The sequence below is a fragment of the Oncorhynchus keta genome, chromosome 4 (genome assembly GCF_023373465.1).
Source record: "Oncorhynchus keta strain PuntledgeMale-10-30-2019 chromosome 4, Oket_V2, whole genome shotgun sequence".
Classification (NCBI taxonomy): Eukaryota; Metazoa; Chordata; class Actinopteri; order Salmoniformes; family Salmonidae; genus Oncorhynchus; species Oncorhynchus keta.
The window spans coordinates 31,059,104-31,077,692 of record NC_068424.1 but is presented as its reverse complement, the minus strand read 5'-3'; the positions used below and the strand labels follow the sequence as shown (position 1 = coordinate 31,077,692).

Here is an 18,589-nt window from a genome sequence, read left to right as displayed (position 1 = left end):
GTAAAAGATGAACAAGTTGGCTGTAACATTTGTCCCATGTTATACAAAACCAGGCCAGAGATCGTGACAGGAGTTGATCGTCTCTGTGGTCATAGTGGGCGATTTCCATTGCATGTGTATTAGGATTAACTAGAGACTGCTACGGCTCAACTCAGATACACACACACAAACACGCGCACGCAAATACATGGGCCGTCCTCATTATCTGGTGTCAGCTGAGGTGTCTGTGTGATCTTGACCTTGATCGACTGTTGACCACACGCCACACAGAACACGAGACAGGGCCATCGTGGAAACAGAGAGGCGGTAAACAAGAGGCCATTCTGTCCGAGCTCTCACACACGCACACACACACACACACACACACACACACACACACACACACACACACTGTCCGTTTGAATAATACAATCTGTAAACAAGGCATGTAGTGGACTGAGGAGGAGGGATAATGTGACACAGACAACAGTGTTGTTCAGCGCTGCTCATGGTAAATTCCCCACCTCTGACAAAGACGTAAGCCGAGTAGGTCTCGTATTTAGACTTGGTGGTGATGCGCAGGGTGTAGAGACCCTCGTCCTCCTTGTTCAGGTGTGTCAGGGTCAGCGTGGCCTTGTCTCCACTCCAGTGCATGTGACACCACTTGGAGGGCTGCAGAAGAACATCTGATGAAGAGAGAGAGACACACAGAGTGAGAGAAAGAGAGAGATGAGGTTATAATGGATGGATAACCTAGTCAGATCTAAAGACAAACACAGAGTGAGGGGGGTAAGAAGCATATTGACACATTCTAAGCTGGTCCTTGATGAATGAATAACCAGGAAGCATATTTTACAGCAGGGCTCTTCATCCTTTTCTTGTCCAGGGACCCCCTTCCAGGCAAACTAACGACCCAAGGACCACCATCATATGTCAGCAAAACAAATGTTTTCAACTTTTGTCTTATCATCAGGTGAATGATAATTCAGTCTTGTGTCAGGTGAACTGTCGAGTCCTCAACTTTGGTCTAATCATTTTCTCATAATCTCCAAACTGTTCCCTTTCAATTGCTGCCGTGCTTACGCATATGCATTTCCTATTTCTTCTGTAAGAATCTTTTCAATTTAGCCCTGTTCATAAGCCCAATTCCCATAAGTGTAAAGAGTTAAAAGGTTAGTCGTGTTGGCAAAAATGAATATCCAAGCCAAGAAAGCTTACCAGCAACCAGCAGCACTTGCCGCACTGGTAGCCTATTCGTGGGTGCTTTTTCAAAGCCTATGTCTGATACTCAAGTGAGTGATTGGGTCTAATGATTGTAATTATCTAAATATTAGAAGCGGAGAAATAAAGTTGACATCATTAGAAAGAAGATCTACTCCACTTTTCTAATGTAGGCATGTCATTCAAAATAATTTAAAAAACGTTTTATATACAGTATATATATATATATATATATATATATATATTTAAATATATATATATATATTTATTTTTTTGAGGACTCCCTGCAGTACCTTTGTGGACCCCTAGCGGGGCTGTGAACCTCCGGTTGAATACCCATTTTACAGGGTTGAATTGGTCCTACACCTACACAACTTTCCGGGGTACAGACTAATTGTAATATGTTAAACACATGACATTTGTACAGTATACCTTAATCCGAGCTTACATACACATAATCACAAGTAGCTCTCGGTCTCATGTGTTCTGCCTATCAGCGAGTCTTAGACATGGAGACGAACATACAGTATCAGTGGCCTAATGTATCACACAGATGACAACTGGGTAGGTCTCAGCCAAGGAACCTCCAGGAGTGTCTCTCTCCATAGTCCAGGGGTCGTATGTATCAAGCATCTCAGAATAGGTGTGCTGATCTAGGATCAGATCTTGCCTGTCCATGTAACCTTATTCAAACACTGGCAAGAGTTTCCAGAGCTCTGGGGCTTCACCTACCATCTCTGTACCACTGAACTTCAGGCTGGTAGCGTGCCAGGTTGGGGGAGATGATGACTGTGGCGCCCAGGCTCATGGTCTCGCCCTCCCGTCCGAACGACACGCCAAACCCGTCCACGATGTGGGTATCAAAGGTGATGCCATACTCAGAGATCAGGCCATCTGACAGGAAGGAGCACCAAACAACATGGGGTCAGAGTTCAGGTCGCCGTTGTGTTCCCATCATGCAACACTGTGTGGTGTGACACACCTCAAATTCTGACACCTGCGTGCATTATTATTCAAATCCAAGGGATGGGCGAACAAAGGGCAATTAGCTGTTTTTCGAAATGCTAACTTTTTAGCATCTGTCTCCAAAAACCAATGCAAGTCATTATCTCTTATAGCATTTTTCACAATACATTTTTGACATTTTGGGATGATTGATGATCGATGATGTAACTTAACATTATCGGGTATCGTTACATTTGATCCATTCCCTCCCAAGAGAAAGTGACATGAAATGTAAAAACAACCCCATACAGACAGAGGTAAAACCATGACAGGGACAGACAGGGATGTGAACAGGAACACCTTGATGAACCCAAAAGACAACCCAAAAACACCATTAACATCACTAAGTACAGTGTTCCAACACCAAATACTCGCCGCAGTGCGTACAAACCGCACTGGGGAAACTAAGGTGCACATCATGCCCGTAGACAGTGACGCACATTTGACACCCTAGATGAAGTTCAAGACTTCAGTCCAACATATGTCCAATCTTAGCATCTAATTCGATTGTAATATTCATTGAAAAGGGATTATGAACATGACTAATCAACGACAATTGAGTTTAGATCAAACTAGAACTCTTCAGGCTTCGTCGCCGTGTAGGGGAAGGGGGATACCTAGTCAGTTGCACAACTCAATGCATTCAACCGAAATGTGTCTTCCGCATTTCACCCAACCCCTCTGAATTAGTATGTAGCGAATCAGATGCTCTTCAGATTACAGTAATCTATATTCTCAAATCAATATTATCCAGGCTGTAAGCTATAGTGTTTGTTTCTCTATTTTGCTTCATGTCACACTCGAGTTTACAGTATTCAACTTCCAAGGCTCTATAACATACAATTTCAAAAACCTCATACTTGCCAAAACGTTCAAGTATTCTGTTGTTTGCGATTTTCAAAAAAGGGTCACGTTTGTCACGCTGAACCATCTGTGGATCTCTCCCAGGCAATTCAACGATTATTACTAAGGTATGATCGCAGGCTCTTTCCAAACAGATGCACAAATAGTGATCATGCATACACGTTGAGTGACACAGGGAATACTCTAAGTAGGCCAAAGACGCCATCAAACCAGAGCAGGATTCAGTTTTCATAAAGACCCTGTTACCTTTATTGTCTGTTGACCTTGCTGTGCCCAGTGTCAAGGGAACAAAAAAGCTGTTAGCACCCATAGCTTCCCCGGGTCCTCCCACCACCTCCTTTAGTATATATTAGTATATCTTTTTTTTTTCATGTTAATACTATACATGTAATAATATATATGAGTATTGAGTAAGTGACTATATACAGTATGAGTACATATGATATTATATTCCTCTGACTTACGTCTAGGCATGGGGAGAGCCTCCTCTACCTCTCCTTTGAATCCTAGAGTAGAATGAACAAATAGGTGCTTGTTATTAACATGTTATTATATTACTGTGTTGTGGTTGACAGAAAAATGGGACAAAGAATTGACTTTCTCTCTTTTAAACTTACAATACACCTTGCGAGAGCAGCAATTAGAAGGACAGTGATTGTCAAAATTGAGTAATCATGGGTGGCTATTGTCTACTCTATTTCATTGCAGAGGCACAACATGACCCGTTATCTAACAGAGGCAATAACATACTGTGACATATTGAAACGTACTCTTAACAACGATGGAGGCAAAGGAGGAGAGCTCTCCCTTGCTGTTCATGGCAGAAACACGATACTGTGCAGTATCATCGAAATCACATCTGAAACACACAGAGAGAGAGAGAGAGAAAGAGAGAGAGAGAGAGAGAGGGAGGGAGAGAGGGAGAGAGAGAGGTGAATCGATGTCCCAGATACACATGTTTCTGTCTCCTAATGGTTCACGTGTACGTTAACACCCTCTCTCCACCCCCCTCCCCGCTCGGACATGGAAATCAACACACAGCTATGTGAGCTGGGACTGTAAAATGCTCCAGAACTCCAGGCCGGGAATAGTCTGGGAATAAATAGACACTGTGATGATGCCATCATGTGTCAGCTGCTAGATGCGTCTGTATGAATGTTACGTGTGCTTAGATTCTACCACGGAAATATACTTTCCAACTTTCGACAGAGAGGAAGCGACAAGCTACATGTGTGGTTGAGTTTGGACGACTGTGAGAAAACAAAATAATATCTCTCTCCATCTGACACAGCTCAGGAGACACTTAAGTGTTAAGTCCTTTGTGAAGTGGCCTAAAATAAGCCACAACGGGGGCCCTCTATCTCCAAATAATTCCTCTGGTGGGGGAAAGGGGCTATCTTTAGGCGTCCTCTTTGTTATCGAGAGGCAAGCTGCAAAATGTCTCGGATCATGTATAGCCTTCACCAACAGCCTTCTGGTGTCTGTCTATAGCTCACAGAGCTCGTCAGGGCACTGGCCGATAGACAGGCAGGCAGGCTAGTGGACATGGCAGACAGAGAGACGGACAGAGCGAGAGTCAGAGAGGGGTCTCGATTTCACACATTTCTCAAACCTACTTCTAAGAACCACAATCCACTGTCCCTCGAGTTCCCAATGTGAGCCCGTCCAAACATTCCCATGGTTGTCAGTGTGCCCACACACTCTGGCCCACCACAACGTTTTTCTGACCTTTCTTGAGAGTGCCGATTGTATTGCACCATGAAGGGGTGTTAAAAGGGACGTGGTGGTGACATCACACTGACATTTTACCACAGCCAGAGATGGCTGTGGCTTGTTTGAAAGTATCTGTTAATACACAGCAATGAGCCTCACAGAGAAGACATGGGCATGCATGTATCAAGCGACTCAGAGTAGGAGTTCTGATCTAGGATCAGGTGCCCGCATGTCCATGTAATCTTATTTGTTTACATCTAAAATGCTAAACTGATCCTAAATCAGCACTCCTACTCTGAGATGAGTGGTACATAGTGGAAGATCCTTTGGCTTTGGGGTAGTGCCTACCTGTTGATCTCCAATGAGTGCACGTTGTAGCTGCTCTCTAGCTTATACTTGCCTGGGTGGGCCATTGGGTCGATTGTCACATTGTTTTTGTACCTTGTGGTGGAAAGAGGAGAGAAGAGAAGGCAAGGGAAGCAGAGATGGGGATGAAAAGCAGGACAATGGAGTGTTAAAGTACAGCTCTGAATCAGCATAGAGACGCCAGCTAAATAGACACCAGAGAAGTATTTATAGTGTGTTTTATAGTTTTTAAGTGCGATGACATGAGGATAGGATTGAGAGGGCCGTAATTGCTAATGCTCTATCCATAAGGGATTGATTTGGTGTGTATTGTGTTAGTGATCACTTGGTCATGTTAAGGTGTATCCAGGGAGGTGTGTGCGTGTGCATGTATGTGCATGTGCGTGTGAGTGCAGTACTCACCAGACAACCCGTGGGTCTGGCCACCCAGAGACAGTACAGTGCAGCCTGACACACTGCTTCTCCCACACCGTGTGGGAGCGAGGCTTAATCACAAACTCTGGGGCGTGCATCAGGCTATCCTTGTTCATACGCTTGTGGTGCTCCTCGTTCTCATAGATCTGGGGATCAATGTGTTCATTAAGCCTTCATAGAGCCTTCGCAAGGCGGCTCAACACATTCTCAGGCATAACAGGCACAGCACATTATCATAGCACATTCTCATGGTGCAACAGTAAAACACTATACCTCCAGAACCCTTGCAGAAAACCCTTGCCCATCAATTCATGATGCATCCTCGAAACAAACACAAGGCATTTTACAAGGCATTTGCGAGGTAATGAATCAGAGCTGAATCCTAACTTGATATCTGTGTAAGTAACAAAAGTAAAAATACAAAAAAGTTACATGGGCTGATATCAAGTTATGGATTCGGGCATCTGACCTCTTTACATATGCAGACTCCATGCACTTCTCTGGTCACAGCGAAGACCTAATGAGTCATTGATTTATGATCTCGGAATAACTATGGGTATGAAAACCTACTTCTGGATCCAATAACCCTTAACACATCATCCGACAACACTCGATGAACACTACCCCTCTGTGTCTTAAGAAACCAGAGCTCCTGAGGAATGTCTCACCCAGTGACATGACGTGTTGGCAGAGGGGTGATAGTCTAAATATAGTTTGTGCCCCCCACTCAATGGTTACTGTAGCTCTTATGAGCAGGATATTCCTTGGCATAAACACTTGAGTGAGGGACACAAATAAGCTTCCAAGGGGAGTGGAAGCAGAGAAGAATGAATCAATGGACTGAAACATCGCTCTTGTGGCAATAGCTTTCCTGTGATACTTTGCTAATGGATTTCTTAAGGTGTTCCCTCTGTGATGTCACAAACGTGAATGTTCTTCTCTATGATGTCACAAAGGTAAATAAATACTCTTCTCTATGACGCCACTGAGGGAAACAATGTCACTCTGTGATCTAACAAAGAGAAAGAATTGTCCAGTCAGAAGTCAACAAACTAACTATAATGCATTACGATATCACGATAGAGAGTATTTTCCAGTATTACCCAATGTGATGTCACAATGGAATCCCACCCTCTAAGACGTCACAAAGACTAAATATTCCCCATTCTGCTGCCAGGAGGGAGAGTATTATCCAGTATTCCTCAATGTGATGTGACAAAGGAACACACTCTCCTATATGATCCTATCAGGATCCTGAACTAACCCTCTTGCTCAGGGAGATGCGCTCGGCTGATTCGCGCATGGACACCTTCCTAGACGTCTGCTCCGTCCGCTCCATCTCCAACCCGCTGGTGAACAGATTCCTCCGGGCCATGTATCCAGCACTCTCCTTCACCCGGGCCTCCTCAGTATCCGAAAACCCACTGGCATATTCCTGACTAGGGTGGGGGAGCAAAGCCAGGGAGGGGAGTGGGCAGTGGGGTTATTTTCATGGTCATTGGTCAGAACCACTCGCTGAAGAAAAAAAGGTTGATGGCTCGTTTACCTGCCCCTGAAGATGGGCACTACATAGCCGATAATCTGGTTCTCTTTGTCCATAGCCAGGTAGGTGGGCTTGGCTCTCTTGGGCATTGGGCTCAGTCTGCTCTCCTCCAGGCCAGAGTATGAGGAACTAAGTCTAAGACACAGGATAGTGTCAGTACAGCAGTGTAATAACATCCAACTAAGGTGAATGTAATCTGGAGGGGTGGATGAGGAGGAGAAATTAAGTTACGGGGCATATTAATCATCAACATGGAGGGTGGCTTAGGTGGGTTTAGCAGCATTTTGTTTTGGTAACGATCTCAAACTGTGCAACAAAAATAGATAAAAACCTGAGCACAGCAGTTAAGTTCAAAATGAATTATCAACCAGGAGGGTGACTTAGGCGCATTTATCTGCATTTCTATTCAATCTCTCAAACTGTGCAAAGAGGAAAGAGAAAAACCCTGTGCACAGCAGTGCATCGTCTACCAACAAACCTGGTGTAGCTACAAGGGATAGGCGTCGTTCGTTCATGCAGTGCAACGACATGTCTGCAATGACAAAATCAAAAGATAGAATTAAGACACGGCCGGCCGTCTGTCGTCAGCAGTGTGCGGCGTTTGACACTTGTTTTACTATCTCAAACTCTTTACACACACACACACACATATAAAATGGACCAACGAGATGGAATGAAATGAAACATGGTGGTCAAAGGAGAGGAGGTGAAAGGGGGGAGACACGCAGGCGACCTCATCCCACTTGAAAAAGGAATAGGAGAGGAGAGATCCGCAGCTGAAAAACCCACCAACCTGAAACTCTACGAACCGAACACTCAGCACGACCATTATTTGGGTTGCACCAAATTGATTCTCGCAATATCAACAGGTTGTGCACAGTACTGCGCATTATTGGCCAAACAAATCGCCAGGGAATAAGAAACAGAGCCCCACACATCACGTATGTGTCTGCAATGTGCATACAACCAACACGTGGCTCATATCACACGTGATAATCCCGTACAACAAACGCAGGCCAGATCCTTGAGAATGGAGGGTGGGATCAGGATTGGAGTCATTCTCCAGGAGGATGCTGGCAGTCGATCTCCAACAAAAGCAGAGACGCAACACATAAGAACATGTTTAATACAGAAAATACCACCAGAGCTCAGGAAGCCCGTCTCATAAACCATGACAATTTTCACATCGTGTCTCTGTACTCCCCAGAGGTCCCTCACAGCATAATGTGTAGTATGGGCTGTTCACAAGGAAGTAATATAGATTCTAGACCCTCTCCCTGGGAATAGCTCTGGGAACAGGGTGACAGCTTCTGGGGCCCTCGTGGGGTTGGGGGGGGTGACAGTGTCAAAGTGCTGATAAGGAGAGGGTGGGAGGACCACAGGAGCAAAAAGGGTGAACGGGAGGAACCTACCAACCCCACACAGTGCCTGGACGAGTCTCTGTCAGTGTAAACAGAGAGAAGGTGCGACAGAACACTGACACCTATGAAACAGAAAAGCAAACCCATCAGGATCACTGTTTCCCCGTCCCAACCCCCAAGGACCCCTGAGAATGCAACTTGGCATTGTAGTATCAGGGTTGGAAAAACACTAATCTAGATAGATTACGATAAGGCGCGCTCTTATTCCAGAATGTGAATGCAGGAAAGGCTATCCGTATTCAATTAGTATTCCTAGCGGAACAATTGGTATGTCAGCACAATACCATAAACATCTCCAGTTCATAACTGCTGGTATGTCACCATCGTCAGTATGTCACCATCATCATCAGACTATAATAAACACAGGGAAAGCTGGGTAAATTCCTGAAAGCATGTGGTTCAATCATGAAGGCCCAAATGAGGGACCATCAGCTACACAGACACCCTTTGACCTCCCATGCACACTGTCAAGGCCAGTGTATTGTATGTACACTACAGAGAGGCCAGGTGCTCCTAAGAGAAAGACCCCCCCCCCCCAACATTTCAACACGCCTTCGTCCAATAAAATAAAGAATTCAAACAGCAATTAATGTCCCAGGGGCGGCAGGTAGCCTGGCAGGTAAGAGCATTGGGCAAGTAACCGAAAGGTTGCTGGATCGAATCCCCGAGCTGACAAGGTAAAAATCTGTCATTCTGCACCTTAACTCAGAGGCAACTTCAAACCATGTCTCCAGAGCACAAAGAAGCAGAAGGCTCTCTGAGAAGTATGCTTAAAAGCCATATGCTTTATGGACTCACTCAAAGTCTTTGCTTAGTGTGAGATGAAGTCCCCCAACGGAATACTGCACTGGCTGAACAAAATAAAACCTCTTAATAGGGAAACACGACTTTCAGAAAGGAAACAAATGAAACTGGGGTTTAGACAACTCGAAGAGATAATTACCACAGCTCACATTCCCTGGGACATGGTATGCACGGGCCTGGATGCTATTTCAGTCTATAAGCCACATACCATACCATTGAATTATATAACATTCCTTTAAAGCTTGCTTCTACCCAACCTTCGGCAAACATTTTATGACGACCGAGTCAATGTGAATCTGAGTTTGTCCTATTTCTGGTAAACTGAACTATAGTGGGAAAGGTTAGTCTCAAAAGAAAAAGTGCATTTGTTCAGAAGCAGTCGGGGCAGCGTGCAGCAAACACCGCTATGAAAGCTGGGATGCACAGGGTCCATGCTTAGGGCTCCTTGGAATTTCATGCAGGATTCACAGACATATTCTATCATTTTAGAATGTTTTTAGAGAAAATAGACAAGGTTGTAGAACGTTACTGGGAGTGGTAGAAAACCTTAACACGGCAGGTGTAGAAGCAGGAAGTGGAGGAGAAAAAAAGAAAATCGGTAGAAGCCGAGAAATGATGGTTACTAAGCGGGGACCACCAAGATAGGTGGTATGATATGGAGGGGGGAGGGGGGGTTGGGTTAAGAGGACAGCAGAGGTATCTTCTGACACCAGTATGGATGGGATGGATATGGACCAGAGCTACTGTACTGCTGGGTGTCTTCCTCCTTCTTACCCACTGCTGGCACTGAGAGCGGCACTGGCACTGGCTCTGCTGCTGCTGCGACGGGCGGCATAGCTGCTGCTGCTGCTTGACTGGTACTGGCTAACAGCCGATTCCAACTCCTTGCTGCGGTAACCACGGTCATAGTGGCGGTGATGTTTCTGGTAGAAAGGTGTGGATCCCGACATCCTGCACAAGCCCTGAATTCAGCCCGAGTCTTTTGTAGTCTGCCTGTCGGCTTAGCTAGTGTTTGACAATGGTTTTGTTCAATACAGTTAGCATTGCTCCAAAATGTAGTCTATTTTTGTAAGCTTTTACTTGTTTAATGTTTAGTTTTCATTTACAATTTGTCCTGATAATAAATTGTTGTTATTGTTTTACTTTATATAATCACAGAGGAAAGGTTATGACCTTCATTGTCTCTATTGGATTAGAGGGGATTTTTATAACATTTTTGGGTGTCATATTTATGTCCAATGCACTGTGCACATAACTCAATCTACTATCAACTTTTTCTGATAGTTCAAATAGCCAAATAGAATTGGATAGATGTAGAATTCGAATCTTTAAGGATTTTTCTAATGGTTCTAGGCCTATACTTACTGCATTTAAATCAAATGATTTTCAGATTTTAAAAAAATAATTAAGGACTGTAGCCTGTTCTAAAAGCAACAGGTGCATTTGTTTAATCCAATAGGGCACCATTTTAGAGTGAGGAGAGCTTGTGAATCTGAAATTCCAAATATCAGTGAGTGCACGGAGGCTGACATAGCACAGGATCACAAGGCAAAAAAAATCACACCATCGACATGCACACGAAACCTACAATAATATTCAGCCACGAATTGTCAATATATATAAAACTTCTATTCTGGTGATGGAGCGGTAATTTATTTTTGCCATCACTTACCTAGGCCAAAAAAACTACCAACTGCTGCTGCTAGCAAAGGAAAAAGTGATCCAACTCCAGGTGTAAGCCAACAACGCTTGATATCCAGGCAACTCCGCAGGTAGGTGCGGTAGCAGAGGACAGGGCAGCCGTCTACTCAACAAAAATAATATTGGCACTGGGCGGAATGGCCAAGCCGCAGACACGTCCTTTTATGGTGAGCAGGCCTGATAAATATAGACGGGAGCAGAACGGAGGGAAGCTATCTGAACTCTCAGAAGACAGCAGCACACCCAACCTAGTTCAGTTAAATGTGAATATGTTGGTCATTGCCGAGTACAACTTATTTGCAACGTTCAAAATGACTCCACCTGTTGGCCTATATTGAAGGCTATGCTAGGCCTACTGTACAAAACATCTGCAGCCTGTCATCACTCAGCGTTGCTGTATTTTTGACACCATTTAAAGAGTATGGTCATTACTCATCGTCAGTGTCCCGTTAACTGATTACTTTATAAGTATGGTATTTAAACATTGGTATTTCCTTATACGGTATGTATTAATGACTATCAAGGTTATTGTCAATACATCATATTCACATATGGAAAGGTCAATGTAGTGCCTGACATGAACATGACATTTTGGTTGGACCTTGTGTGCCAATGAAGTGATATTCCTCTTCATTTTAATCTTATTTTGCCAGGTAGGCTTATATACCACTCTGATCGGTCTTACTGGGCTGACCTCCTGATCCCATAACCTGGACTTCATCTTCAAGAGGAATAAAAGGTGGAATTTCCGTCTCATATTGTGCCTGTGCCAATATTCCTTGACGAACGGTTGTCTTGGCTCCTCACCAGAAGAGCTTCAGCTGTGTCTGTGACTAACTATAGCCATGCTATTTTTGCCTGTGTCACACAACAATTGCCGGTTAGCATTGTGTGTGTTTGTGATGGCGCGGTGTCTGTGTCTGTGTGTGTCTGAGAGAGAGATAGAGAGAGAGATAGAGAGATATATAGAGAGAGATAGAGAGAGAGATAGAGAGATATATAGAGAGAGATAGAGAGAGATATAGAGAGAGAGATAGAGATATATATACATAGAGAGAGAGAGAGAGAGAGAGAGAGAGAGAGAGAGAGAGAGAGAGAGAGAGAGAGAGAGAGAGAGAGAGAGAGAGAGAGAGAGAGAGAGAGAGAGAGAGAGAGAGAGAAAGCCCATACCCATCATTTTATTATATTTCCTTGTCAGTGGAGTCTGGATGGAACTGCACTCCTTGCAGGCAATAGGCTTTTGACCCTGCATGTGAAATTGACAAACGTGACGTTCCCTGAGTAGTGAGTGAATACTGAAGTGATGAAGAATCTAAGACGAGGCCTAGACATGCATGGCGTGGTTCACTCTTTACTTGTTACAACTTTTCAAGACAGGTGATCCAAGTTTAAGCCTTATTCCTAGCATCACTAGACAAACATCTTCATCGCACTATTTCCAGGAAACAGATCCTGAAGGCATTTTTGATATCTTTAGGAGTTCCTACTGATACGGCCAATCAGAAACCTATGAATGTACAATATAACATAGGACCAGCCATGCAGGTCCTATAATTCAGGATTATTGGATCTCTTTGTGATCAGCTCTGTGCGTGATTGAATATCAAACGGGATTGCGCTCTTATTCAATGGGGTTTAACCTAAAAGGTCCAGAGATGTACTGTAAACTAAAGCTAAGCCCCCTTTCCCCTAACAGTGTGTCAATCATAATTCACATTAAGGATGTATTTCCTGAAAAAGTCTCCACAGTTCTGTTGAAAGTTCAGGTGCCCTCCCAGCCAGGAATGTGATAACATGGTGGGCTAATGACTTCATCACACCCTGCAGTAAATCAGAAGGATGGTCCAATGCCACTAGTGTGTCTATATCCCAATTGGCACCCTATTCCCTATAGCGCACAATGTACAATGTGCATTTCGGAAAGTATTCAGTTTTTCACATTTTGTAACATTACGGCCTTATTCTAAAACTGATTAAATAATTTCCCCCCTCATCAATCTACACACAATACCCCATAATGAGAAAGTAAAAACAGGTTTTTAGAATTGTTTGCTAATGTATTCAAAATAACAAACTGAAATAAGAATTCAGACCCTTTACTCAGTACTTTGTTGAAGCACCTTTGGCAGCGATTACAGCCTCGAACACCTTTGTGTGAATGCTATTCATTGACTACAGCTCAGAGTTCAACACCATAGTGCCCTTCACTAAGCTAAGGACCCTGGGACTAAACACCTCCCCCTGCAACTGGATTCTGGACTTCCTGACGGACCGCCCCCAGGTGGTAAGGGTAGGTAACAACACATCCGCCACACTGATCCTCACGGGGTGCATGCTCAGTCCCCTCTTGTACTCCCTGTTCACTCATGACTGTATGGCCAGGCACGACTCCAACACCATCATCAAGTTTGCCGATGACACAACGGTGGTAGGCCTGATCACCAACAATGATGAAACAGCCTATAGGGAGGCGGTGAGACCTGGCCGTGTGGTGCCAGGACAACAACCTCTCCTTCAACGTGATCAAGACAAATAGATGATTGTGGACTACAGGAAAAGGAGGACCGAGCACGCGCCCATTCTCATCAACGGGACTGCAGTGGAGCAGGTTGAGAACTTCAAGTTCCTTGGTGTCCACATCACAAACAAACGATCATGGTCCAAACACACTAAGACAGCTGTGAAGAGGGCACAACAAACCTCTTCCCCCTCAGGAGACTGAAAACATTTGGCATGGGTCCTCAGATCCTCAAAAGGTTCTACAGCTGCACCACCGAGAGCATCCTGACTGGTTGCATCACTGCCTGGTATGGAAACTGCTTGGCCTCCGACCACAAGGCACGACAGAGGGTGGTGCGTACGGCCCAATATATCACTGGGGCCAAGCTTCCCGCCTTCCAGAACCTCGAAACCAGGCGATGTCAGAGGAAGGCCCTAAAAATTGTCAAAGACTCCAGCCACCCTAGTCATAGACTGTTCTCTCTCCTACCGCACGGCAAGTTGTACCGGAGCGCCAAGTCTAGGTCCAAGAGGTTTCTCAACAGCTTCTACCCCCAAGCCATAATACTCCTGAACAGCTAATCAAAGGGCTACCCGGACCCCTCTTTTACGCTGCTGCTACTCTCTGTTTATTATCTATGCATGGTCACTTTAACTCTACCTACATGTACGTATTACCTCAATTACCTCGACTAACAGGTGCCCCCGCACATTGACTCTGTACTGGTACCCCCTGTATATAGCCTCACTATTGATATTGTTATTTTACTGCTGCTGTTTAATTATTTTTTTACTTATTTATTTTTTACTTAACATGTTTTTCTTAACTTGTTAAAGCACTGTTGGTTCATTAAGGGTTTGTAAGTAAGCATTTCACTGTAAGGTCTACACATGCGCATGTGACAAATACAATTTGATTTGATTTGAGTCTTCATGGGTATGACGCTACAAGCTTGGCAAACCTGTATTTGGTAAGTTCCTCCCATGCCAATCCTCTCAAGCTCTGTCAGGTTGGATGGGGAGCGTTGCTGCACAGCTATTTTCAGGCCTCTCCAGAGATGTTCCATCGTGTTCAAGTCCGGGCTCTGGCTGGGCCATTCAAGGACATTTGGAGACTTGTCCCGAAGCCACTCCTGCGATGTCTTGGCTGTGTGCTTAGGGTCGTTGTCCTGTTGGAAGGTGAACCTTCACCCCAGTCGGAGGTCCTGAGCGCTCTGGAGCAGGTTTTCATCAAGGATATCTCTGTACTTTGCTCCATTCATCTTTGCTTCAATCCCGACTAGTCTCCCAGTCCCTGCCACTGAAAAACATCCCCACAACATGATGCTGCCACCACCATGCTTCACCGTAGGGATGGTGCCAGGTTTACTCGAGACGTGACGCTTAGAATTCAGGCCAAAGAGTTCAATCTTGGTTTCATCAGACCAGAGAATCTTGTTTCTCATGGTCTGAGAGTCTTCAGGTGCCTTTTGGCAAACTCCAAGTGGCCTGTCGTGTGGCTTTTACTTAGGAGTGGCTTCCATCTGGCCACTCTACCATAATGGCCTGATTGGTGGAGTGCTGCAGAGATGGTTGTCCTTCTGGAAGCTTCACCCATTGCCACAGAGGAACTATGGAGCTCTGTCAGAGTGACCATCGTGTTCCTCTTCACCTCCCTGACCAAGGCCCTTCTTCCCCAATTCAGCTCAGTTTGGCTGGGCGGCCAGCTCTAGGAAGTGTCTTGGTGGTTCCAAACTTCTTCCATTTAAGAATGATGGAGGCCGCTATGTTCTTGGAAATTGGCAACCTTCATAGCTGCAGACATGTTTTGGTACCCTTCCCCATATCTGTGCCTCGACACAATCCTGTCTCAGAGATTTACGGACAATTCCTTTGACCTCATGGCTTGATTTTTGCTCTGACATGCACTGTCAACTGTGGGACCTAATATAGACAGGTGTGTTCCTTTCCAAATTATGTCCAATTAGTTGAATTTACCACAGGTGGACTCCAATCAAGTTGTAGAAACATCTCAAGGATGATTAATGGAAACAGGATGCACCTCATAGTAAAGGGTCTGAATACTTATGTAAAAAATGTATTTCTGTTTATCATTTTTAATACATTTGCAAACATTTCTAAAAACTTGTTTTTGCTTTGTCATTATGGGGTATTGTGTGTATATTGCTGAGGAAATGTTTGTATTTAATACATTTTAGAATAAGGCTGGGGTCTGAATACTTTCCGAAGGCACTGTATAAAGCAGTATATAGGGATTAGGGTGACTTTTGGGACGGAACCATTCTACTTTAACCACGTGCCTGCGATTGTTTGTGTGTTGGCAGGCTTGCCAGTAAGTTATCTTGCCAACGAGCATCACACCAGTTTGCCCTGGTTATGCCAACAATCAACAATCCCACAACGTACAACTAAATAGGAGTGGGTGTTGTGGATCGTGGCGAGACAGAATCATTTCAAGCTAGTCTTCTGTGAAACTCCCACTGGAAGTAGTTGGTCGATTGTGATTATGAATGCAAACTTTGTTTTAGTTTCCACCCCTATGAGACTATTACCCCCTAGTGGTCAATATGAGCAGTGCAATATGAGGTCATGTTTAGAGACAGTATTATTTGATTCTGGTCAGACAGGCACAGGGCAGGCTTTTGTTCTAGCCCAGCAGAAAAACACTAAAATCACTAATCAATGCCTACTGGGGAAAACTGGTTGAATAAACATTGTTTCCACGTCATTTCAACCGGGAAGAAAACAACGTAATGACGTTGGATTTGTAAAAAATCCTCCAAGCAAGGGAATTCCGTATTTTTTTTCACCCTTTCTTTTCCTAAATACACAACGACATAGTGACATTTGTTGATTTCACGTTGAATTCACCATAGTTGACAACTCAACCACATGTAAATCAAAACTAGACGTTTAACTTGTTTTATTAGATTGTTTGTTATTAGATTGTTTAATAGTTTTGAGATTTAAGCTCTCCTCGCCATCCCAGTTTCAAGTAGCAGACCCTTTGTATCCTCTAAACATGAACACATTAGGTTCTCAATATATTGTTCTCCATTGCTCATTCCTGTCGTTGTAGTGCAGCACCTGTTCCCATAATTATTTTTTATAAAATACAATTTTATTGGTCGCATACACATATTTAGCAGATGTTATTGCGGGTGTAGCGAAATGGTTGTGTTCCTAGCTCCAACAGTGCAGTACACAACAATACACACAAATCTAAAAAGTAAAATAATGGAATTAAGAAATATATAAATATTAGGATGAGCAATGTCGGAGACCGGAGTATATATACTTTTGATTTTGTAAATAGGGATATTTTATTCTATAAAGACAGGGGTTTTAGGTGTCCACAAGTTTGCACCTATACTTGCAATAACTGCGGACATGGGCTGGGAACCCTGTGGGGTGAGAAGGAAGGTGTGTATGGTAAGACTTTGGAATACACTGTTGGATATGCCAACTGACAGAATTGCTAGTCAAGTTTTTCAATGGAATCTACCCATAGGGGGAGGCTGGGCAACTGGAATGTCTGACCGTTTTCTGACTGTTAACATCTGTACGAAAACCAAATGAAGGGAGACAGATATTATTAAAAAACAATTGTTGATACAATATGAGGGGGTGGGGGGGTGGAGAAGATGAATCATAAACCAAAATTGAGAACCTTTTGTTTGACGAAGTGTGAATTCATATGTGAGAGAAATATTATGTATAACCTACCCAAAAGGACTCCCGAGTTGCGCGGCGGTCTAAGGCAATGCATGTCGGTGTAAGAGGCATCACTACAATCCCTGGTTCGTATCCAGGTTGTATCACATCCGGATGTGATTGGGAGTACCATAGGGCGGCGCACAATTGGTCCAGTGTAGTCCGGATTTGGCCGGGGTAGGCCATCATTGTAAACAATAATTTGTTCTTAACTGACTTGCCTAGATAAATAAAGGTTAAATAAATAAAAAATTGCAATTAAAATAAAAGCAAGATTTTTATCCATTGTATATTTACGTTTGCAGAATATTTAGATAAAGCCTGGAATAAAAGAAAAAGGGCTACCTATAATTAAATTATTAAAAATATTTAACTTCTATGTGCCAAATGGTACGTGTGTATATAGATTGGGTACAGGCTTGTCTCCCACATTAATCTTCTATGTGGTAAATGGTACGTGTGTACTGTATATAGATCGTGTACAGGCTTGTCTCCCACATGAATCTTCTTTTTGTGTCAGACTGGGTTCAAATGCCTTCTGTTTCATTTTTCTGTACTTATTCATCTTTATATGTTATGTATGTATGTATGTATGTATGTATGTATGTATGTATGTATGTATGTATGTATGTATGTATGTATGTATGTATGTATGTATGTATGTATGTGTATATATACAGTGTATGGAAGACACATTTCAGTTGAATACATTCAGTTGTACAACTGACTAGGTATCCCATTACCTTTATATATATATATGTACAGTTGAAATCGGAAGTTTACATACACTTAGGTTGGAGTCATTAAAACTCGTTTTTCTACCACTCCACAAATGTCGTGTTAACAAACTATAGTTTTGGCAAGTCGGTTAGGACATCTACTTTGTGCATGACAAAAGTCATTTTTCCAACAATTGTTTACGACCCACGTGGAGTTCCAGGTCTCCGGTAGCCTCTGGAACTGCCGATCTGCGGCCAACAAGGCAGAGTTCATCTCAGCCTATGCCTCCCTCCAGTCCCTCGACTTCTTGGCACTGACGGAAACATGGATCACCACAGATAACACTGCTACTCCTACTGCTCTCTCTTCGTCCGCCCACGTGTTCTCGCACACCCCGAGAGCTTCTGGTCAGCGGGGTGGTGGCACCGGGATCCTCATCTCTCCCAAGTGGTCATTCTCTCTTTCTCCCCTTACCCATCTGTCTATCGCCTCCTTTGAATTTCATGCTGTCACAGTTACCAGCCCTTTCAAGCTTAACATCCTTATCATTTATCGCCCTCCAGGTCCCCTCGGAGAGTTCATCAATGAGCTTGATGTCTTGATAAGCTCCTTTCCTGAGGACGGC

General features: G+C 43.8%; 1 protein-coding gene across 8 annotated transcripts in view; it reads right to left on the bottom strand.

The window, feature by feature from the left end:
- Positions 1 to 11,226, bottom strand: part of LOC118373546 (myomesin-1-like) — a 35,604-nt gene extending 24,378 nt beyond the window's left edge. For 2 of the 8 annotated variants that reach the window (XM_052505749.1, XM_052505776.1), the window contains exons 1-11: positions 11,003 to 11,226; positions 10,105 to 10,335; positions 7,584 to 7,637; positions 7,109 to 7,240; positions 6,827 to 7,001; positions 5,551 to 5,708; positions 5,131 to 5,223; positions 3,840 to 3,928; positions 3,534 to 3,575; positions 1,933 to 2,094; positions 504 to 665 (exon numbers count right to left, since the gene is read on the bottom strand). In XM_052505749.1, coding sequence (XP_052361709.1) covers positions 504 to 665; positions 1,933 to 2,094; positions 3,534 to 3,575; positions 3,840 to 3,928; positions 5,131 to 5,223; positions 5,551 to 5,708; positions 6,827 to 7,001; positions 7,109 to 7,240; positions 7,584 to 7,637; positions 10,105 to 10,280 — 1,243 coding nt within the window. In that variant the 5' untranslated portion in view covers positions 10,281 to 10,335; positions 11,003 to 11,226. The remainder of the gene's footprint in view (positions 1 to 503; positions 666 to 1,932; positions 2,095 to 3,533; positions 3,576 to 3,839; positions 3,929 to 5,130; positions 5,224 to 5,550; positions 5,709 to 6,826; positions 7,002 to 7,108; positions 7,241 to 7,583; positions 7,638 to 10,104; positions 10,336 to 11,002) is intronic. The other 6 variants (XM_052505753.1, XM_052505778.1, XM_052505750.1 and 3 more) reach the window with 5 other exon arrangements.
- Positions 11,227 to 18,589: the final 7,363 nt, after the last annotated feature.